The sequence below is a fragment of the Agrilus planipennis genome, unplaced genomic scaffold (assembly GCF_000699045.2).
Source record: "Agrilus planipennis isolate EAB-ADULT unplaced genomic scaffold, Apla_2.0 scaffold250, whole genome shotgun sequence".
Taxonomy (NCBI): Eukaryota; Metazoa; Arthropoda; class Insecta; order Coleoptera; family Buprestidae; genus Agrilus; species Agrilus planipennis.
The window spans coordinates 317627-340139 of NW_020438989.1; the positions used below are offsets into that span (position 1 = coordinate 317627).

A 22513-nucleotide genomic window follows, 5' to 3' on the forward strand; every position below is an offset into this window, starting at 1 on the left:
TTAAAAAGAAATAATAAATCGATTTAAGTAGGGAACACATCAATACCTAGAAAATGTTGTAGAAATAATTTTTTTAACAAAAAATTCAGAAAACATATTTGAAGTAGAAACAGAAAGAATAGTTTTTAAAATAGTAGGGCACAAGAGTAAATTCCGTACATTGTCCCTTTTACACGGACGCCAAAGCCGCCGATACCCGTTAATTCCTTGATCGGCAGAAAACCGGAAGTTATTTTGTCCCGGACGTTACCGGTGCTCGAAATTTTTAGGATTCGACTGTTATAGGTGTATGTTTGGATCGCGGCGTTGTACGGGTGCGAAACATGGACAGTGGCCGCGACGGAAAAGAAAAGGTTAGAAGTTTTCGAAACGTGGTGTTATAGGCGAATGATGACGATAAATTGGGTAGAAAAGGTTAGAAATTAAGAGGTATTAGAAAGAATAGGAGAACAGAGGACTCTATGGAAGTATAGGCGAGATAGGTTGGTAGGACACCTTCTCAGACATGAAGGTTTAGTCAGAGACATATTACAGGCAGAAACAGGAGTTAGGAGGGGTAGAGGTAGACCCAGATTAAATAACTGTTCGCAAATAGTTAAAGATGTGGTTTGTTTTAGTTTTAGGGAAATGCGAAGTTTAGCTCAGGATAGGAAGCTTTCCAATTTAACTATTGACTGTGAGGGTAAAAATTGTAGAAGTCACAAATTCTTGCTATCTAGGAAATCAAATAGATCGGGATGGAAAAAGCGACGGACATAAAACAATGGTTATCACGGGGCTTTTGATAAACAGAAATCAGGATAGGAAGGAATGCTGGTGTGCGTGTCGTACTCATAACCTTGTGATGATGATTATGCCATGTTTCTTTTCGCGTGTATTGAACATTGCGTTTCTATATTTTCCATTAATTAACAAAGAATACGTCTTCTAGATAAAAACCGAAGTTTACAGCACTTACTACGATGATTTTTTTTTATTTTATGTTGCAGGTGATTAATTGCGGGTGCTGATGAATAATTATTACTTATTTTAATTATGGTTTTGCTTGGATCACATAACGAGCGGGAACGTTGATGGTTCATTATAATAATATTTCATAATTACAGGGTTTTAAATTTTATAGTTTGAAAATACAAGTTGCATTAATAGAATATTAGTTATGTACAATGAGTTTTCGTTGGCATTATATAATGAATAAATCGAGACAAGCATTGAAAATTGCATCGCCATACATAATTTCGAATTATTCAACCATATATTATGGTTTGTCAGCTTGAATTTACGCACATCTGGAATTGTAACTTCAGTGTCGTAAACGCATAGATGGTTTTTAAAATTTTACATTCAACATGTCAAACTTCGAATACGCTGTATTTGGTTTTTTTCGTATGGAACACTTCGTGTATTATTTCAATGAATATATAATTGAATTCATCTTCAAATGCATTCATGTCGCTTCTTCCGACGAGTGCGCTTACCTTTACTCTTAACTACTTCCAAGTCACAGTGGAGGCACTTACGTGGCGATTCTTACTTTGTCGATTTACCACGACAGCGCCAATAGAATGGGCGATTAAAGTACGCTGTATTAGCGCGTACAGATCTAGATCTAGTGTTGCAATAGTCTTCTGCTACCGCTTCCGTAATTACGGAAGTTCCGCATACATTCTCACATCCGCTTCTGCATCTGTTTCCGCATTTTTATAATGGAAACGTATCGAAACTTAACAAAACCTTATTTCTCAACTTTTCGAAAATCAATATATTGGAACAATAAAACAATTCGAAAAATTTATTACATGTTAAAAATAGTTAAAAAACGCATATGGGTCAATATACAGTATTGGAATTGTAACGGCCCCATCAGAAATCTTTCAGAAAATCAATTAATTTATTGCCTTGTACAAAAATTAAAAAAAAAAAAACGTGGGAAAAAAGGCTGAGAAAAAAAATGTGAAGTTGAAAGATTACGTTATGAGAAAAGAAAAAACAATCCAGTAAAGAATGGCCAGTTAAAAAAAAGAAAAGCTGAGATATCAAAGAAAAAAGGAAATTGGACAAAAAAAGTATGAAAGATATGACTCAAAAGGGAACAACGAACTATTAGAAAAATATGGAGAGAGAAAACTAAAAAGTACAGAGCCTGAGGCTTATAAGACTTTAAAAAAATAGTTGATCATCTTGTCCATAATACATACACATTATGAAGTTGAGAGACATTTAATTTTAATTCAAAAACATAACTTTTTTCTGGGGTCACTAAAAATACCTTTATCATATATACTCACCCATATATAAAATACATATTAGAGGATTTCTGTCCGGAAGTTTGTTAACAGTATTTATTTTAAGTTTGGTTTACTTAATGCATCATACTTTTTACTGTAATTCTTTTTTAATTTACGCGTTTTAAGTATTCATTTATTTTTCTTTCTACTTAGTTTTTTATACAAAATCAACGAAATTACGACGTAGTAAAAAATTTACACACTTTTTATCACTAATATTTACTCTCGCTTTGTTTAGCTGAGGATGTATTAAATGTGATACATAGAAAACATCTTAGAATGTACAGGTATTACGTGTTACGCTTATGGAAACAAAAAAAAATAAATTAAAAAGATAATTGATATTAGAGTGCATACTTATTTACAATTTGATAATAAATAATAACTGAACGTAGTTTCTCAAACTTCTATTGTAATTCCCTATAATATTTTTCATTATAGGTACTATAACTTTATGAATTGATGATTTAAAATCAATCAAATCAACACCACATCAGTATAGTGAAATAATGTTGCAGTAAATTGCAATATATGAAACTTTGGAAACAACATTACATTTATGTTTTTCTTTATCATTAAATTATGGAAACGTTTCAAAAACTAAAACGTTTCCTCCATTAAAAGTCAAATTATAGGTATCGTAATTAACAGGTGAAATAATTACGTATTGTAGATAATCCAAAGACGCGGGTTTTGATCCAAGCAAAACTTTACAACCGTCAATAGTACCTACAATGACCGAAATAGTTATTTATTAATATTAAAAGAAAATCCGATATTGAAAAGAAATCAAAAAGAAACGGCGTCGCACGATTTCGTGTCCAAAACGAATATATCAAATTAATGATGCACCAATAAAGCATATTTTATACCTTTAATTTAAAAATGTTTGTTTATGTGAAGTCTTTTCCTTTGTTGATTAAATTTATAAATTTGGTTTAAGTGCCTATCACCTATACAGGATGAGATCTTGAAACAGTAAAATATCTTGATTGAATCTCATTATTTTAGAAAATATTTTAGATAAAAGTTCAATGCTTTTGAAAAGGTAATCAGTTGGCGATCTTGAACGTTACTTTCACCTTGATCTTGGAAGTCATTTGCAGGTGATATCACTTTTTTATATTTTTGACATCTGTATTGATAGGAGGAGAAACGTTTGTACGTTAAGAATAATTAGATTAATATCCGAAATGCGTATGCATCTTATTTAAATCTTATTATTTTGGGATAAAATTTAGACAAATGTTCTGATGGCCTTCAATGTGACCTCAACCATGATCTTTCAGGTCATCTGAGGTTTTTGAAAAAGTAAATGCATATTTTTGACTCTGAACAGTGGAATCGGCAGAAAATATAGTAATCACAAACTCCCTTCACTCTTAACCAGAGGTAAGAACAAACCAATTTCAAGTTAATTTTTGATTACAAGATTTTCTACTGTTTTCATTTATGCGATCAAAAATATGTATTCCCATAAAAAAACAGATTGAATTTTGAATACCCACTCCTAATAATCGGGGTAGTTGCCCCCCTTAAAGTCCCCAGTTGACTACCCATTTTAAAAAAAACATACGAAATTTAGTCATAACTTTTTCCGAGATATGGAGATTCGACCAAGATAATTCGTATATTCCATTGTTCTTAATTTCAAATGGATAAGGACTGAATGATTGAAAACAAATCAACTTTAAGGGCATTTTATATAACTTTCCGCTTTTTTTGTTTTTGGGATCAAAAATATGAATTCTGATTTAAAAAGAAGGATTTGATCATTAAATAATCTCGAAGACCAAGACCACGGTCAAGTTCACAATCAAGGCCATCCACCGACTTATTTCTCCTTCGAAGGCATACCTCCATTTTTTATCGGAAAGATTATTGAAAGTGTATGAGATTCAGTTAATTTATTTTCTCAAGATAAATGATCCTATAGGGTTGTTCGGAAAGTCATTTCGTTTTTTTTTTGTGGAAATGAAAGACAGTTTTCGTATTATAAACAAATACTTTATTAAATTATATATTGACCGTTCTGGTCCAACACCTTTTGCCATCATTCTGGTAGTAGCATAATTCCACGCTCATAAAATTTTTGGTCTTTGCTGGCAAAAAACTGATCGAGGAGGTTTTTGACCTCCTCATTTGAGGTGAAGGTTTTACCGTCTAAAAAATTTTGGAGTGACCGGAACAAATAATAATCCGATGGTGCCAGGTCTGGAGAATATGGTGGGTGTAGCATTGTATCCCATTCAAGCTGTAAAAGCTTTTGGCGAGTGACCAAACTTGTGTGAGGTCTCGCGTTGTCTTGGTGAAACACTACACCTTTCCTGTTGATTAGTTCTGACCTTTTCTGTTGAAGTGCATCATTCAGTTTGTCCAGCTGATGACAGTAGACTTCCGAATTAATCGTTGTGTTATCCGGTAAAAGCTAAAAAAAAACGATTCCTTTAAAATCCCACCAAACAGACAGCATCACCTTTTTTTGGTGAATATCGGCTTTGGAAATGGTTTGAGCCGGTTCATCTTTTTTGCTCCATGACCTCTTGCGTTTGACATTGTTGTATACAACCCATTTTTCGTCCCCAGTGATGATGCGCTTCAAAAACGGATCATTTTCGTGACGTTTGAGAAACAAATCGCAGACGTCAATGCGGCGACACAGATTTTCTCTCTGTGAGAACATGGGGAACCCATACATCGAGCTTCGAGGATTATCCCAGGCCTTTCAAGTGGTCATAAACTGTTGAATTTGATAATAAATTTAACCTCAATCCGATCTCACGTGTTGTTATTCGCCGGTTCACATCAACTAATGCCTTTATCGCGTCTTTATTAGCTTCAACCGGCCTTGTGCATCTTCGACATCAAAATTGCCGGATCGAAATTTAGCGAACCAGTTCTGGCACTGGCGTACTGTCAACACACCTTCTCCATACACATCAGTCAATTTCTTTCTGGCTTGAACAGCATTTTTACCCTTTCTGTAGTAAAACAATAAGATATGTCGCAAAACTGCGTAGAATTAATTAGAATTTTTCACACACAAGCCTTGCTATATGAGCTCTCAAAGCATATAAAAATTATACGGCTTAAATGTGAAGTTGGGTGCAAAAGAATACAATTAAATTCTCTGTCGAGAAAAAACGAAATGGCTTCCCGAACAATCCGATACATATGTAAACTGCTCCGTAGATTGTAGTAGATACAGTTATCAAGTAGATCGTAGTTTCGTCTCTTGTCTCTTGTCAAGCATGTGAAAATCTGCGTTTAATAATAAATACCAGTAGATGACAATATACTACCAGTAACCTGATATTACATGAACTTGCGCTCAGATATGTGTTTTATACAAACTGCATAAGTTCAAAATTGAGATTCATTGATAGTTTTGATAATTTACTGACCATGTACTTTATTTTTTTATTATTACAAATTTCTGTTTATTTAGTTTTATCCTGCGATAATAAAAACTATTTGCAGTAAACACAAAATAAACTCTTCAGATTTTTAGATATACTACCAAAATTAATGGAAATGAAAGAGAAATATGGAGGAATGTATCCAATATACATAGGATTTAGCGCACCATCGCTTACCATTACCGATCCAAAATTTTTAGAATTTTTGCTTGGATCAACAGCAATAACAGAAAAAAGTTCCGATTATAGATGTCTTCATAGTTGGTTAGGAATGGGACTCCTTACTAGCGCAGGTATGTAAATTAGTTTAATACGTTTCAAAACTGCATACTTACAATACTTATGTTTTTTATTCAATTATTCTGAAAGGAAACTGGATAACAATTATGTGGAATAGAATAAAACGTTCTATCCTACATAATTTATCTTTTAATTTTGTTCAAGAGTGTGACTTCTTCAAAAGTCTTGAACGTAAAGAATGACTAAAAATATTGAAACTTAAGACATTGTTTTTAATTACTAATACTGGTTAATGTTAATATGCAACATCAACATGAAATCACTTTTCGATTTTGACCTACTACAAATTTCCTCAAATTAATGAGGAAAATATTTTTATTGCTGTTGTTACCCGGGACCTTTGGCTTTACGCACCAAAGCCCTGGTTCGATTCCCGGCGGGGGGTGACAACAGCAACAAAAATATTTTCCTCATTAATTTGAGGATATTTGTAGTAGGTCAAAATCGAAAAGTGATTTCATGTTGATGTTGCAAATAAAAATATTGAGTTGCTGACGAATCAGAATAAAGTAATAAAATATTAAACTGCATTCCGAGTTGTTTCTTAGACCTTAATTTTGCCTAAATTTCTGTGAGAAGTTCTGTTATAAGTTGTTAACAATTTGAAATACATTCGATAAAAGGAAGTTGTTTGCCGATCACGTATGACGTTGCAGTCGTATTGAATGTCATTTGTGTACATAGTGCTATTAAGACACAAACAAACTTACAAAAGCTTTTGTCTGTCTGTCTGCCTGTCTGTACCGACTAATCCTCGAAACGGTTAAAATGATTTCGATGGGACTTAATGGAAACGAAGAGAAGGTTGTCGGGAGAAATCTATAGGATTCCATCTTCGTTTATGTATGCATTTGTTATTTTTTGATTGTTTAATATGGACCAAATCGTGGGTAAAAGTTACATAGAAACACGCAAATCGGGTTTTTACTTAACCGAAAATACCCTGCAATAATTTAATAATATAATCATTTACGAATACAAAGGGCATGTAAAAAATACGATATAGGCAGGATCCTCTTTCAACATACGTACACTATGTCTGATTAGTACTCCGGAAAAATTAAAGGTGAAGAAAGTACAAGAAAAAGATATGGATTGAGCTATCTCACACACGTTGGTTTTTGTATTTTGTGGGTTTAACAAAATTAACTTTTATTTACACTAATTATTAAAGAATTTAAAAACACTATTAAATTATTACTAAACTTAGGTTATGAATTATTCTATTTATTTACACTACTGTTGATATATTACTATTCACTGCGCTATTTATTTCACTGCTATCACTGTCAATGTATTTCTGGATTCACTTCTGCAACGGTCAATTTATTTCTCTTTCTCTCGGCGATCGTCTCTTCCCTTAAATACTCTTTTGTTTACTTTCGGGAACCTTCTGGAAACATCCGGATAGTTTATTTTTTCTTTGAACTGTTTAACTGCTTTCCCAGAACGCAGGTACTACACACACATTTACAAATACGACGCACATGAAGAAAGGCGCCCGCAGCTAGTCGGCGAATCGATAAGCCGTTCACGCACACGTGTGCCCGATCGCACACAAATACACTCGTGCTCGCTACAATACTTTTACACCCTTACGTTACGGCGCTATCATGAGATGCACTCTACACTGCCTTCAGATGTTACCTTTTAATATTGTGGAATATTGACCAGACATAGTATACATGATATGGGTTTTATTCTATTTCATCTTCAGTGTTTTATGCCTACTAAAACATGAAACCATATTTCTGCCTTGGAAACGTTCATTCCTCTAAATAGAATTGTTTTTAATTTTCATTTTTATGATGTTATATAAGCTATTAAATTAATAAGTATGTAGAAATAAAAGTTTGCCTTCTGAAGGTTATAGGTGGAGGAGTCATAGAAAAATTATAACGCCAGCATTCCATTTTAAAATATTAGAGAGCTTTATTGATGTATTTGAAAAGAACTGTAGCATTCTTATTAAAAAATTTGAACAAGAAGTCGGGAAAAATTCTTTTGACGTATATCCTTACGTTACATTATTGGCACTTGATATAATCTGTGGTAAGTGTAATCTATAAAATATTTACACTGATTTGCATTTAGAATCCCTTAATATGTTTCATAAAGCTTCTGTTTTATGTTAAAATTTGGATAAATAAATTTTTAATTTTGTAGAAACAGCATTAGGAACTGAAGTATACGCACAAACAAACGCTCATTCCGAATATGTAGAAAGTGTAAAGGATATGTGCAGGATAATAATGGAAAGGACATTTAATCCATTCTTGCAAAACGACTTTATTTATAAACTGAGTAGCATTTACAGGCGCGAGAAGAAGGCATTAAAAATTTTACACAATCTGACCTTGTCAGTGCTCCAAACGAAAAGAAAGCGATTGCTATCGAACGGTTCACTTGCAAATCAAGACGAATGTCTCGGTATAAAGAAGAAACTTGCGTTTTTAGACTTACTTCTTCAGGCTACCGTCGATGGAAAACCGTTATCGGACACTGATCTAAGGGAGGAGGTTGATACATTTATGTTTGAGGTAGGAATTACATTTAATATTTTATACGACTTTTACGAGTTTACGAGGAAGGTTTAATAAGTGACTGGGGATGATATTAAACTATTTGAGTTTCATAATGTACTTTATTTTTCAACGTAGTCCCCTCGAAGTTCAAGACACTTATCCCAATTGTTTTGCAACTGCGCGAGTCTTTCGATGGAATTAACTTCGTTGAGACATTCAAAATAATTGTTTACTTTCTGTATGACCTGGTGAATAAGCAAAATATAAAGGCAGTTCAAATCAAGATTCGACAGTTTTTGCGATGTTATAACGAAACAACATCTTTTTCTTGACCTTTCCCGATTGTTCCTGTGCTAATCTGACTTCTAAGTGGTTAAAAAATGATATGCAGCATTATCTGGTAATTGTGTTTCACCTGTCAAGGTAGTTAACTGCGAAAATCCCTTTAGCGTCCCAAAGAACTGACGCTATCATCTTTCCAGCGAGCAGAACGCATTTATCTTTTTTTGAATCCCGTTCGCTGTGTTTAATCTACTGCCTTGACCGATGTTTCGTTTTTGGGGAATAGTTGTGAATCTATGTTTCGTCTATCTTGGGATGTTTTCACATCAGAAAGCACCCTTAACAGGGATGGAGTAATAAGATGGATATTGTAAAAAAATGATGCAGAAATTTCACTGGATTCTTTTCAAACACTTTCAAATGGTGGGAGAAGTTTATTTTCGAATTCGTTTTTACTTTGGCATAACATCTATCTTGTGGAAAGGTTGAACGTGTGCAATTCCTTATGCAAAATAATGCGAATCCGCTTGGTTGAGATACCCGTGACCGTTGCTAATTTATGCATTTTAATTCGTCTACAGCGGCTAAAACTAAAATACTGACTGTCGATGATCTCGGGTGTTATATAACTTATTTCGGAGTACCAGGATGTAGTGCATTGTCGATGTTCGTTCTACCACCTTTAAACTCGTTTGGTCAAAGTTAAACAATTTCACAGGAAGGACGTGAACCACCCATTATAGTTAAAAAAAACTAATTACTTCCCACCATGAATTCTAGTTTATTTCATTTCTTTTCCTCGAAAGCTAATTCCTAGAAAAATGGCACCACAAAATATTTCTTATAATTGTTACGATAAATTGGAGCAGTTTAGAGTCTAAATAGTATATGAGTCAATTAATTTCATTTTTGTGCAAACTAATGTAAGCTGGGATTTTTCGGTCTCCACAGTTTCAAATCGTAAGTCGTTTATTTCTTCTTCTATCGAACATTTTGGGTTCAAAGGATGGTATAATGCAACAACCTGAACGTTTTATTTTAAAATTTAATATTTTTAATAAAGAAGATTGATAAAACGAAATGTCCTGCTTGATCGTCTCTTCCCTTAAATACTCTTTTGTTTACTTTCGGGAACCTTCTGGAAACATCCGGATAGTTTATTTTTTCTTTGAACTGTTTAACTGCTTTCCCAGAACGCAGGTACTACACACACATTTACAAATACGACGCACATGAAGAAAGGCGCCCGCAGCTAGTCGGCGAATCGATAAGCCGTTCACGCACACGTGTGCCCGATCGCACACAAATACACTCGTGCTCGCTACAATACTTTTACACCCTTACGTTACGGCGCTATCATGAGATGCACTCTACACTGCCTTCAGATGTTACCTTTTAATATTGTGGAATATTGACCAGACATAGTATACATGATATGGGTTTTATTCTATTTCATCTTCAGTGTTTTATGCCTACTAAAACATGAAACCATATTTCTGCCTTGGAAACGTTCATTCCTCTAAATAGAATTGTTTTTAATTTTCATTTTTATGATGTTATATAAGCTATTAAATTAATAAGTATGTAGAAATAAAAGTTTGCCTTCTGAAGGTTATAGGTGGAGGAGTCATAGAAAAATTATAACGCCAGCATTCCATTTTAAAATATTAGAGAGCTTTATTGATGTATTTGAAAAGAACTGTAGCATTCTTATTAAAAAATTTGAACAAGAAGTCGGGAAAAATTCTTTTGACGTATATCCTTACGTTACATTATTGGCACTTGATATAATCTGTGGTAAGTGTAATCTATAAAATATTTACACTGATTTGCATTTAGAATCCCTTAATATGTTTCATAAAGCTTCTGTTTTATGTTAAAATTTGGATAAATAAATTTTTAATTTTGTAGAAACAGCATTAGGAACTGAAGTATACGCACAAACAAACGCTCATTCCGAATATGTAGAAAGTGTAAAGGATATGTGCAGGATAATAATGGAAAGGACATTTAATCCATTCTTGCAAAACGACTTTATTTATAAACTGAGTAGCATTTACAGGCGCGAGAAGAAGGCATTAAAAATTTTACACAATCTGACCTTGTCAGTGCTCCAAACGAAAAGAAAGCGATTGCTATCGAACGGTTCACTTGCAAATCAAGACGAATGTCTCGGTATAAAGAAGAAACTTGCGTTTTTAGACTTACTTCTTCAGGCTACCGTCGATGGAAAACCGTTATCGGACACTGATCTAAGGGAGGAGGTTGATACATTTATGTTTGAGGTAGGAATTACATTTAATATTTTATACGACTTTTACGAGTTTACGAGGAAGGTTTAATAAGTGACTGGGGATGATATTAAACTATTTGAGTTTCATAATGTACTTTATTTTTCAACGTAGTCCCCTCGAAGTTCAAGACACTTATCCCAATTGTTTTGCAACTGCGCGAGTCTTTCGATGGAATTAACTTCGTTGAGACATTCAAAATAATTGTTTACTTTCTGTATGACCTGGTGAATAAGCAAAATATAAAGGCAGTTCAAATCAAGATTCGACAGTTTTTGCGATGTTATAACGAAACAACATCTTTTTCTTGACCTTTCCCGATTGTTCCTGTGCTAATCTGACTTCTAAGTGGTTAAAAAATGATATGCAGCATTATCTGGTAATTGTGTTTCACCTGTCAAGGTAGTTAACTGCGAAAATCCCTTTAGCGTCCCAAAGAACTGACGCTATCATCTTTCCAGCGAGCAGAACGCATTTATCTTTTTTTGAATCCCGTTCGCTGTGTTTAATCTACTGCCTTGACCGATGTTTCGTTTTTGGGGAATAGTTGTGAATCTATGTTTCGTCTATCTTGGGATGTTTTCACATCAGAAAGCACCCTTAACAGGGATGGAGTAATAAGATGGATATTGTAAAAAAATGATGCAGAAATTTCACTGGATTCTTTTCAAACACTTTCAAATGGTGGGAGAAGTTTATTTTCGAATTCGTTTTTACTTTGGCATAACATCTATCTTGTGGAAAGGTTGAACGTGTGCAATTCCTTATGCAAAATAATGCGAATCCGCTTGGTTGAGATACCCGTGACCGTTGCTAATTTATGCATTTTAATTCGTCTACAGCGGCTAAAACTAAAATACTGACTGTCGATGATCTCGGGTGTTATATAACTTATTTCGGAGTACCAGGATGTAGTGCATTGTCGATGTTCGTTCTACCACCTTTAAACTCGTTTGGTCAAAGTTAAACAATTTCACAGGAAGGACGTGAACCACCCATTATAGTTAAAAAAAACTAATTACTTCCCACCATGAATTCTAGTTTATTTCATTTCTTTTCCTCGAAAGCTAATTCCTAGAAAAATGGCACCACAAAATATTTCTTATAATTGTTACGATAAATTGGAGCAGTTTAGAGTCTAAATAGTATATGAGTCAATTAATTTCATTTTTGTGCAAACTAATGTAAGCTGGGATTTTTCGGTCTCCACAGTTTCAAATCGTAAGTCGTTTATTTCTTCTTCTATCGAACATTTTGGGTTCAAAGGATGGTATAATGCAACAACCTGAACGTTTTATTTTAAAATTTAATATTTTTAATAAAGAAGATTGATAAAACGAAATGTCCTGCTTCGTTTCGTCATTTTCTCGACAGTTATTGTATCTTATCTTGACGATGAGATAAAATGAGACGCATAATGTGTCTCAAGTAAGTTATTTATCAAACCGCCCTCGTATTTTTGTGTTCTTATCTACCTATTCAAAAAGAATGAGCATCTTTTGAAATTCGAAAAGTAATATTTTAATCGCTAATTTTAGGGCCATGATACGACTGCCTCAGCAATTAGCTTTATTCTCTATATGCTGTCCAAACATAAGGATGTGCAAGAGAAAATTATTCAAGAACTTAATATGATATACGCGGATGACACTTCCCGATCCTGTAACCATGCAGATTTATTGCAAATGAAATATTTAGAGGCAGTTATAAAGGAAACATTACGATTATATCCATCAGTACCCTTATTTGCAAGACAAGCAACAGAAGATATTATTTATGGTAAGCAGTAATAATTTACATTGTACAACGGTTTAAATAGTTTTCTTTGATTACTGCACCAAGTCTCATCATCATAAGGTCGTCAATTCTAAGATTGTTTGGACACGCACCCCACTCTTTTCTATCCTGAGCTAATCTTCTCATTTCCCTAAAACTAGAACATTCTACATCTTTAACTATTTGCGAACGGTAATCTAATCTAGGACTATCTCTACTCCTCTTAATTCCTGTTTCTGCCTTTAATATGTCTCTGACTAGACCATCATGCCTAGGTATCCTACCAACCAAACTCGCCTATTTATTATTGGCTTCCATAGAGTCTTCTGTTCTCCTATTCTTTCTAATACCTCTTCATTTGTAACCTTCTCTGTCCACGGTATCCTCATCATTCGCCTGTACCACCATATTTCGAACGCATCTAACCTTTTCTTTTCCGCCGCGCCCACGGTCCATGTTTCGCACCCGTACTGGCCGAGCTCCAAATATACACCTTTAAAAACCTTTTTCGAGTTTCTAAATTATTCATTCGCGAGCGTAGAAGTGACTTCCTGACTCATTTGACTTCCTAGTTACCAAGACTTACCCGAATTTAAATGAAAGCAAATCGACATATATTTACTGTTAATTACTATTTTAGAAAATACACTTATACCATGCGGAACACGACTTTCGATATTTGCTTTTGGAATTATGAGAGATCCGGATTTATTTCCAGAACCAGAAAAATTCGATCCAGATAGATTTCTATATAAGACTCGAAACGTTCAGTTTCCTTACGCTTATATACCGTTCAGTGCTGGACCACGAAATTGCATAGGTGAGTAAATCTCCTAAGGGGTCGTTCATAACATGTTCGCAAATAAGGGCAAGGGAGGGCTATTGCTAAGCATGGGGAAATCTGACAAGGGGGGGTGGGGTTGAAGGAATTGTAATGTTCGTAGTTCACCAATATCAAATATTAATGTAAAAATTTATTGATGTGAAACTTCTTTACGCACGGTAGGGTAAGTTCGTTTCATGCTAGTTGCTATGTAACGAATTCATGCAACGGATGTCCCCCTTCTACTCGGCCACGTAGTCGAGTTCGTAGTGGGGATCACATGAGCCGTAAGCGCGCTTCAATGCAACGTTCGTTACAGGCAACTCCGGCATGTATAGTGTAAAATTTAAATTCATAGTGTACAAATAATATCATTAAACCAATTCCTTAACCCCTATCCCGGTATGTTTATTTGTTTCACTTCAGTGGCGTGTTGTATAATTACACGTTGCATTTTTTATTTTTAACTCGGCAGTTTTTAAAATTTTTCATTGCGATAAAATTTCATTCTCAAGTATTTGAAAGCATCTAAATAAACATATGTGCTTGGGTGATTTTCTCGAAGGACCACCTCTCGTAGAGATAATTAAAGATATCATTTATAAGGGTATGAGCCACATTATATAATTTTTGTTAAGAGGGTCGGTGAAAGTGTGACTTAACGTGATGAAGACAGAGGGAAAGTTCTAAAAAGGTGACTTTTTTATGAACGGCCCCTATGTAGATGCCAGTACAAAAGGAAATTATTTTAATGTATGCTTTTAGGACAGAAATTTGCGATGTTGGAAATGAAAGCTACAATTTCGAAAATTTTAAGGGTTTACGAGATCCTCCCCGCTGAGCCAGTTCACGAACTTCTGCTGTCTCCCGAAACAACCTTAAAATCGGCAAATGGGATACACGTAAAAATAGAGAAAAGGAAGTAGTAGATAATAGAATTTAGGATGATTTTTTATTTATTATACTAGAATTCCTTTTAAACAAAAGATTTGCTAGTGAGAGCAATAGATACTGGTTAATGACTTTTTTTTTATTTAGTTCTGTAAAATAAATACAAAATTGACGAATTATGTTGAGTACACAATTATTATTTTCTTAATCTTAACACATTAGTGCTTGGGTCAGTAAACTTTCCAGATAGAAGACTGGATGGACATAGCCCTTCCTATCCTGAGTCAATCTTCATATTTCCCAAAAACCGGAGTTAGCTATTTCCATAACTGATAACTGTAGCCATTAATTTTATAAAAGACCTTTATATGTCTCAGAAGGTATATTACCATAATATCTCTCCTTTTTCTTATTGACTTAACTAGCGCCCTTCTTGTTCTCTTACTCTTTCAATATCTCCTTAGTTCTAACCTTTTCTATTTACCCTATTTTCATCATCCCCTCACAGAAGCACATCTTCTACAGCTCCATTTTGATCCATGTGAGAGCTGACTAAAAATCATTGACAATCGCGATTTTAATCGTCAGATCGTGGACAGAGTCATACACAAGAGCACAAAGAGCCAGATGTAGCTTGCGAATCGCGATTGCTGCTCATTGCCTTAGTAGAGCTTTAAGATATGAGTTTTGATTTATTTACCGTTTATGATGAGTATTTATTTGTTTATTTCAATATAATGGCATGCCATTAGAATTTCAAAAATCACAATTGTTATGACATGTAATAACAAAATAAGAAAATGATCCCATTGGTCGCATTTTCTTCTGCTTCCTGATTTGTACACATACATAATAGTATACTTATTTGAAGTCTTAATGTAAACTTAGTCAGGAAGTTTCAAATTATATTGCAGCATTTTCTTAAAGTATTAATTTGTTCAGTTTTTATATGAACAATTTAAAGTATCGAGAGGCTAATCTAATCATTTATCCGCCCTTAAGAAAAATAATATATACCCCTTATTAGAATAATACCTTAGGTGTAAGTCATGACCATGTTGTTCTATAGATAAACAATTTTTGCATTTTGAAAAACATGGAAGAACGGTGCTTCACTATTCTTCTATTTGAAGAAAAGACAGTGTAGTAGCAGACCAAAAAAGGGTGAACGCATTCGGCAAGAAAAGGATAGCGAGAACGCTCTAGTTTAAATCCCCTATCCCTAACACCTATCAAAATAATTATTGTGGTTTTTAAATAAAGTTTTGTAACTTTTCCTGAGTTTGTTTTACAATAAATGTGAAATAGAGGAGACAATGTTATCAGCACAAAGGATTCCCTGAAAGTCCTAATCCATTTGAATCAGAAGAGCCTGTATGAGATCAAATTGTATCGAAGTCTATATAGTGATCTAACGACACATCTTTTATCAATTCTCTTAATGCATAAATGTTATGAAAATAGTAAAATGTTTGCTACATCCAGTAATTTTGGAAAGCCTCAGTGATCGGTCCATCACGATACTCGCAATGAATCTGCTTCATTTTGGATTTAACACGATCTCACTGTCAAGGTCAATAAAATTGAATTCATATAACGTGGCACATTGTCGGCTTTACTTGCTGTACAGTTCACAATAGCAATTTTTCTGTATTTCTGCTTTTATAATTAAAGAACTTTAGCGTAATAGGTACTACAACGATTTTGATTACCTTTTACCGTACATAGACCAACAACTGTAACCTTATTTGTGCAACACGTGTATCACCATTAGTGCCAAATACAGGAGAATATTTGCAATTGAAATAAATGTATGTCGATGCCAAACTGTAAAATTCGGAATTTTTATATACAGCTAGGCAACTAAGAAAGCAAAGCTACTTTCGTATTGAAATTGATGTTCAGACTTATTGTTAAATATTGCATTCACGTGCCGTGCAAGTCATCGTATTTGTATAAGCACGCACTTGTACGCCAGATAATAAGTAATTGACCAACCTTCACATTAAAAGAACCTGGTAACAGAAATTTTTCTGTAATTCCACTCTTTCGTGCGAGTGACGCCGAACCGTTAACATGGTGCTGGCATTAATAGTGTTCGGTTTAATTACTGTTTTAGTTGTTGCTGTTTTATCGTGGCTAATAGTGCAATTTAGATATATTATTTATCTAAGAAAGATACCAGGCCCGCAACGAATACCAGTATTAGGAAATGCGCTCGACTTCAGAAATTCAGTTGGTATGTATTTACAATATTTTATTTAATTATATTGTTATGAAAATAGTACAATTCAAAGTAGTTACGCGGATTTCGTTGCGAGACAACTTTCACATGTTTCAATTGAGTTAAACGAGTTTTCCTTATGTATGTACATAATACATATTTATGTATGAAATTAGGTTGCGTGTACATACAGTTATCATTAAATGCATGTACAAGACAATAAGATAATTTATCATATTTTATGTGCTCGTAATATACCATATAGCAAGAGTGTTTATTTGCGGAAAATGACTGTTTACACATCACTGCGTGCAGTTACTTAGCCCACGCAATGAATATAATGCACGCTTCTGCATTGCCCTTAATGATAAGCCAGGAAAATTACGTTTGGAATAACTAGAAGAAGTCATATCACCAAGGTTTTACATCGGAATCATTTAGGATAAAATGTATTGAACAAACCCTTAATCAAAAGAGAGAGAGAGATAAGTATAGAAGTCCAGTGTGGATGGACAGAGTCTCAAACTTTCCAAAGAAGCAGGACATGCACGGTAGTAGTTGCGGTGTCTTCTAATTCAGTATAAGACCGATTGCATACATGGCGATTTTTCCGAGTGGAGGAATTACCGACGTCACCGTTCCAACTGTACCCCCACTGATTTGCAGTATATTAAGCACAAATAGCGATTTGGGGTTGGCGAAATAATCAGACTGGAAGGGGCTGCCATACTTTGATAAATTGGCAAATTTTTTGCGGTCAATAGATAAGCTGATGCTTGGCATAGTCTGGAGGTTTAGACGATTGCTTAGCATTCGGAAGGACGCCGGTTCGATAGTAGGTCCGTCAGCCTTGGTCCAAATCTTTCCATGGTTTCCTTGGATCACTTAGGCAAAAGCTGGGACAGTAATATTCCATAGACAATCTTCCATTCTATTTTGTCTTCAATTCGTCCTTCTCATTTTTCTCACTCGTGCCCACGATTACTGAAAGATGGATGAGGAGGACCTTCCGCTCTACCTTCCGGCGTAGGCCAAAGAGACTGCCCGCCCATTGCATTAGTGGTTGGTGGGAATTAAACACTCAAAGTTAGTTTTAACTCAGGTTTAAAAGGCGTCGTCGATTGGAGTTGTTTTCCAACGTTTCGCTAGCCCCATGTGGCGTCCAGCACAAACAGTATCGGAGATGGAACGACTTAAAACAGCTCGCCTCTCGTGCTATCGAAACACTTCCAGTAATTCTAATCGACAATGGTCTTTAAAACCGAATCAGGATAGCATCAGTTTTGTTATAGTTTCTACGAACATCTCACTAGTAATGTTGATTGGTACTAAGAAAAAAAAAAAAAAAACTTTTGGGTGTTTCATTCCCACCAGCCAGTAATGCTGGTGGGCGGGCAGTCCCTCCGGATTATGTCGAAAGGTAGGGCAGAAGGCCCTCTTCAGCCTGCTTTCAGGAATCGTGGGAATGGGTGGGTGGTGGTTCGGGTGAGAAAGATGAGACGGACGAAATGAAGACAGAAGAGAGTGAAAGATTATCTGTGGAATATTACTGCCTCAGCGTTTGCCTAAGTGATCCAAGGAAACCACAGAAAAACTTGGACCAAGGCAGACGGACCCGGAATCGAACCGGCGTCCTCCCGAATGCTAAGCAATGGTCTAGACCTCTAGGCCATGCCGCTCGGTTGGGTACTAAGAGAGATCCGGATCTTTCCGGCCTGTTCGGCCGACGTGAGATTGTATTAACAGGAGCAGTAATTGATCTTGTATGTGGGGATAGAGGTGACACAGTAGCATCTTCTGCCATCGTATCTCCTCCAGCGTGCTAAGACTGGCAGGGATTAGATAAGTTCCGCTCGCTCAAGAAGGTTCCAGGTGATCTTAGGTACTGCATAGAACTGATAGTGGTAGTTTCGATCTCCGCGCGTTGATCGAACGGATTTCAATCACTCGCCAAGGGAGCTAACGGCAAGCCATGTCCCACCACGATAAATAAAACGTACTGAGGGTATCCCCTCAGTATACCGATGTACCCCGCTGAAGTACATTAGAGTTTACACATTACACAGCCGATAGACGTTTTACCATCTTCACCATCATCTTGAACTAGTGGTCACATAAATAAAAACATTTTTAACCAAACATCCTCTCTTGCATCCTGCCTCATTTATCAAATAGGGTGTAGACTGTAGAAGGTACCAACCTCATCTATTCTTTTATTAGTTGAACGAATCCAGATCAGTCGACTGTTTCTATCCCTTATTATTCGACAACGGAATAACAATAACCCTAGAACTTGCTCTCTGTTCATTTGAACAACACAATTTTATGGAAGCGAGTGAGTTTGCTCGATCGATGCGTGTTCGCATTTTAAATCAGTTCGCGCATGACGTCACTCTGTGACATTTCAGTGATTTAAGTATCTTCAAAGTAAAACAAAAAAACGGTTAAACCAGTAAAGTATTCTTATAGTATAAACTCGTTTAATCCTACATGTAAAATCCTTTGTTGAAAATTAAATGAAACTGAATTATCACAGAAGCTAATATTATTTAACTTAAACATGTAGGTACCTGTATTATGAATTTAACGTAGATATGTATGTCACGGTATAATTAAATTTGTATTACATGATAATTTGTAATAGCAACATAATTTGCAACACTTTATGATATTGAACCAATAAATTATGAAGGGTTATAAGATTTTAAGATTAATTAAAAAAAAACATGGCAGAAAGCATATCATCCGGTTTAAGATTCTATTTGTTTTATTTTATTTTATCTTTGTCTAGGAAATCTAAAATGTCTTCTTCTTAGAAATGCTAACACAATTTTGACAATACAAATTTACGTTAAAAAGTTCTATAGTATACAGGTATAAAAAATGTAGGTATACATGTAAACTGAATCCTGATACGTCAATTGCATGTTGTATTGTTTTAATAGTTTTTAAACAAATGACAAAGAACCGCTGAAAATCGCGGTTTATAGAGTTATTTATAATAAACAATGGTTTTAATTCCGGATCTTTTTATACTGTAAAGTGTTAGGTAGTACTCACCATATCGAATAACTGTAGGTACTAAAACTTCAGCCTGATTGAACATTAATTTCCTGCAGAATTCTATTTTGCTATAAAAAAAAAAAGTGAAAATTTCACCTTCAAAGAAAGCAAGGGTCTGGTTACGTAGTTAATGATACCTCAATCTGTTTCCTATAATGAGTAATAGGTACAATTTTCGCTATAAACGAATGTAATTGTGTTATTTTATATTGCACGATTTTACAACAATAAATAACCGAGATACAAAAAGTTCACGCAATTCTACAATAAAAAGAGCATATTCTTCGACCTTTGGGGAACGAGATATGACCCATTAATGTTGCGCACAATACATATATTGATTAATTTTTTATTTGTGCTTACTTTTTTCAGTTTATTTTACTACAATTCAATTGTTTTGTAATAATTGAAGAGAATAAATGCGAATGTATTTTTTTAAATAAAAATAAACTTGATTAAAATTTATCTTTTTCTTTTAGCTTTTATTGAATGTATCAAGAAGTGTCATCCATATTTATGTCTCTTTATCTATCTTATATTGTTTAAAATTGTTAGTCAATAATGACACTGAAATTTGTCATTATCATGGTATATTTACATGCATTTATTATTACAAAAAGAATATGTGTAACTCATTCGATAACACAGTTATCAATAATAGCGCCACTTGAGCCTCGTGTGCGCTATTGACTAAAAAAAATTTTTTTTTCGATTTATAGATGTTTTTAAATATGTATGCATCGTTAAACAAAAGAATAGAGATATTTATATTTATTTATTTATTTATTATTCTTCTTTTGTCTTTAAGCTTTTCTACCGAAGTTGTTGGAATGTAAGAACAAATATGGCGATGTTTACCAGATAAGTTTCGGATTCCAAGAACCCCACATTATTGTATCCGACCATAAATTGGTACAGTTCATTTTAAGTTCGACCAAGATTTTAGACAAATCTGTCAACTACAAGTTTCTTCACAAATGGTTGGGACAAGGACTGCTCGTCAGCACCGGTTGATTATTTTTTTTTTTTATTTAGTTCCTAAAGTAGCACATTCAAAACATAATTATTGTACTGGGTCCTGGCGAATTCTTAGACACATGCTGGAGAGATAGCAACAAATGTTTGGACATTAATCATTAATTATTAATATAAACTGATTTCTATTATTAAAAAAAAGGATCTCCATGAAAAATCCACTCCTTTCGAGCTAGTAGCAACTGAAATATGATGTTCTTTACAACGTTTAATTAAATTCAAATGTTTACTTGATCTCCCCGTTAACATCACTTATATTCCGTTATATTTAACCGTCTTGTTTTAAAACCCTCTCTCCTACTAGAAAATTTCGGTTACTGGATTTAGTGTTATCCCAAATACAAATGTCAGGGTTACTTAACATATCGACGTAATTTACTATTTGCACTTTTATGTAAAAATTAATACGTGTTATTTTTCAAAAGTTGTCGTTACCCTAGACAAAAATATTCAGTCTCTCTCCACTCTCTCACAGTCTTTCACAGTCTCTCAGTTATTGCCTAGGTGTTTTTATGGAGAGAGAGACTGAATTAATAAAAATGAAAAATTGAGAGACTCGAGTCTCTCGAAGAAAGACTGGGATCTCTGAAATATGTTGAACTTAGAAAATTTTAACCATGTCTATCAAGACACTTATTGAGAGACTGGATACGAAATGAGTATCTCTCTATGAACGACTCGAGTCTCTCGTTCAGAGACGCTAAATGTTTTTTTTGACAATCTCTTGACAGTCTTTCTCAGCGACACCAGAAAAACTCGATGAGAGACGGAGACTCGAGTCTCGCTTTCAGAGACTCTGAGAGACTCAACATTTTTATCTCGAGTAAATGGAGAAAAGAAAAATCAATATTATTTTATTATTGTAATTGTAAAAAAAAGGCGGAAGAACTATAAGGGGAAGTTTAATTGAGGTTTAGAAGAAGTAGAGGAACGCGGAAGGCTTTTCTAGCTTTACGGGTAACAATAGAGAAAACGATAGAAAAAAGAAAAAATGCGTACAAAATGCTTTTGACAATATTAAATGGGACAAAAATGTAGGGATGAGTTATATAGATAGAAGAGTGATACTTAGTTTGTACAAAGAAAGAGCAACAGCCAGTTATAAAGCTGGAGCAGCAACGTAGAGAAGTAAATATTAGGAAGGGAATCAGACAAAGATTTAATCTATACATAGAAGACGTGATCAATATTATTAAAGACAGCACAACTGTAGGGATATATATATATAAATATATATATAGAGGCAAAAGATTAGTATGGTTAGATTTGCAGATAATATAGCAGTGTTAGCATCTAACAAGGATGGGTTAGAGATAGTTTTAAATAAAATGTAAGCGGTATTGGCAAACCAGTGCCTATTGTATGAAAATAATAATAATAACAATATTATAACGTATAGATAATGCTTAACAATATGCAAACGTTTGATTTGTTAAAAGAAAATTTATTTCTCATCTGGGTTTCAATATTGACTGTCGATTTTGTTTAACAAACAACAGAGTATTTTTACACAAATTTATTAATGCCGCAGCCAATCTGAAGAATCAGGCATTGTTAACGCGAATAATTGGAAATTTTATTTTATAAAAGAACTAC

At 34.4% G+C, this 22513-nt stretch overlaps 3 protein-coding genes across 3 annotated transcripts in view; all 3 read left to right on the forward strand.

Moving 5' to 3' along the window:
- The window catches only part of LOC108740600 (cytochrome P450 4C1), a 10566-nt gene extending 1066 nt beyond the window's left edge, over nt 1-9500 (forward strand). The window contains exons 2-5 of the mRNA XM_025975674.1: nt 5800-6000; nt 7874-8059; nt 8174-8570; nt 9443-9500. Coding sequence (XP_025831459.1) covers nt 5817-6000; nt 7874-8059; nt 8174-8570; nt 9443-9500 — 825 coding nt within the window. The 5' untranslated portion in view covers nt 5800-5816. The remainder of the gene's footprint in view (nt 1-5799; nt 6001-7873; nt 8060-8173; nt 8571-9442) is intronic.
- Nucleotides 9501-10249: 749 nt separating this feature from the next.
- The window catches only part of LOC108740586 (cytochrome P450 4d2), a 31506-nt gene continuing 19242 nt past the window's right edge, over nt 10250-22513 (forward strand). The window contains exons 1-6 of the mRNA XM_025975675.1: nt 10250-10253; nt 10396-10611; nt 10726-11099; nt 12644-12884; nt 13522-13701; nt 14470-14629. Of these exons, the coding sequence (XP_025831460.1) occupies nt 10250-10253; nt 10396-10611; nt 10726-11099; nt 12644-12884; nt 13522-13701; nt 14470-14629 (1175 nt within the window). The remainder of the gene's footprint in view (nt 10254-10395; nt 10612-10725; nt 11100-12643; nt 12885-13521; nt 13702-14469; nt 14630-22513) is intronic.
- On the forward strand, nt 16557-21381 carry LOC112903935 (cytochrome P450 4c3-like). Its single transcript, XM_025975671.1, has 2 exons — nt 16557-16834; nt 20691-21381. Exons 1-2 carry the CDS (start codon nt 16672-16674, stop codon nt 20894-20896), a joined length of 369 nt encoding a protein of 122 aa, XP_025831456.1. The 5' UTR covers nt 16557-16671; the 3' UTR covers nt 20897-21381.

Bases quoted from the DNA above. Each gene is read 5' to 3' on its own strand.
- LOC112903935 (XM_025975671.1), top strand. From the start codon at position 16,672: ATGGTGCTGGCATTAATAGTGTTCGGTTTAATTACTGTTTTAGTTGTT. The intron at 16,835-20,690 runs GTATGTATTTAC...TTTGTCTTTAAG, and splicing joins CGACTTCAGAAATTCAGTTG to CTTTTCTACCGAAGTTGTTG.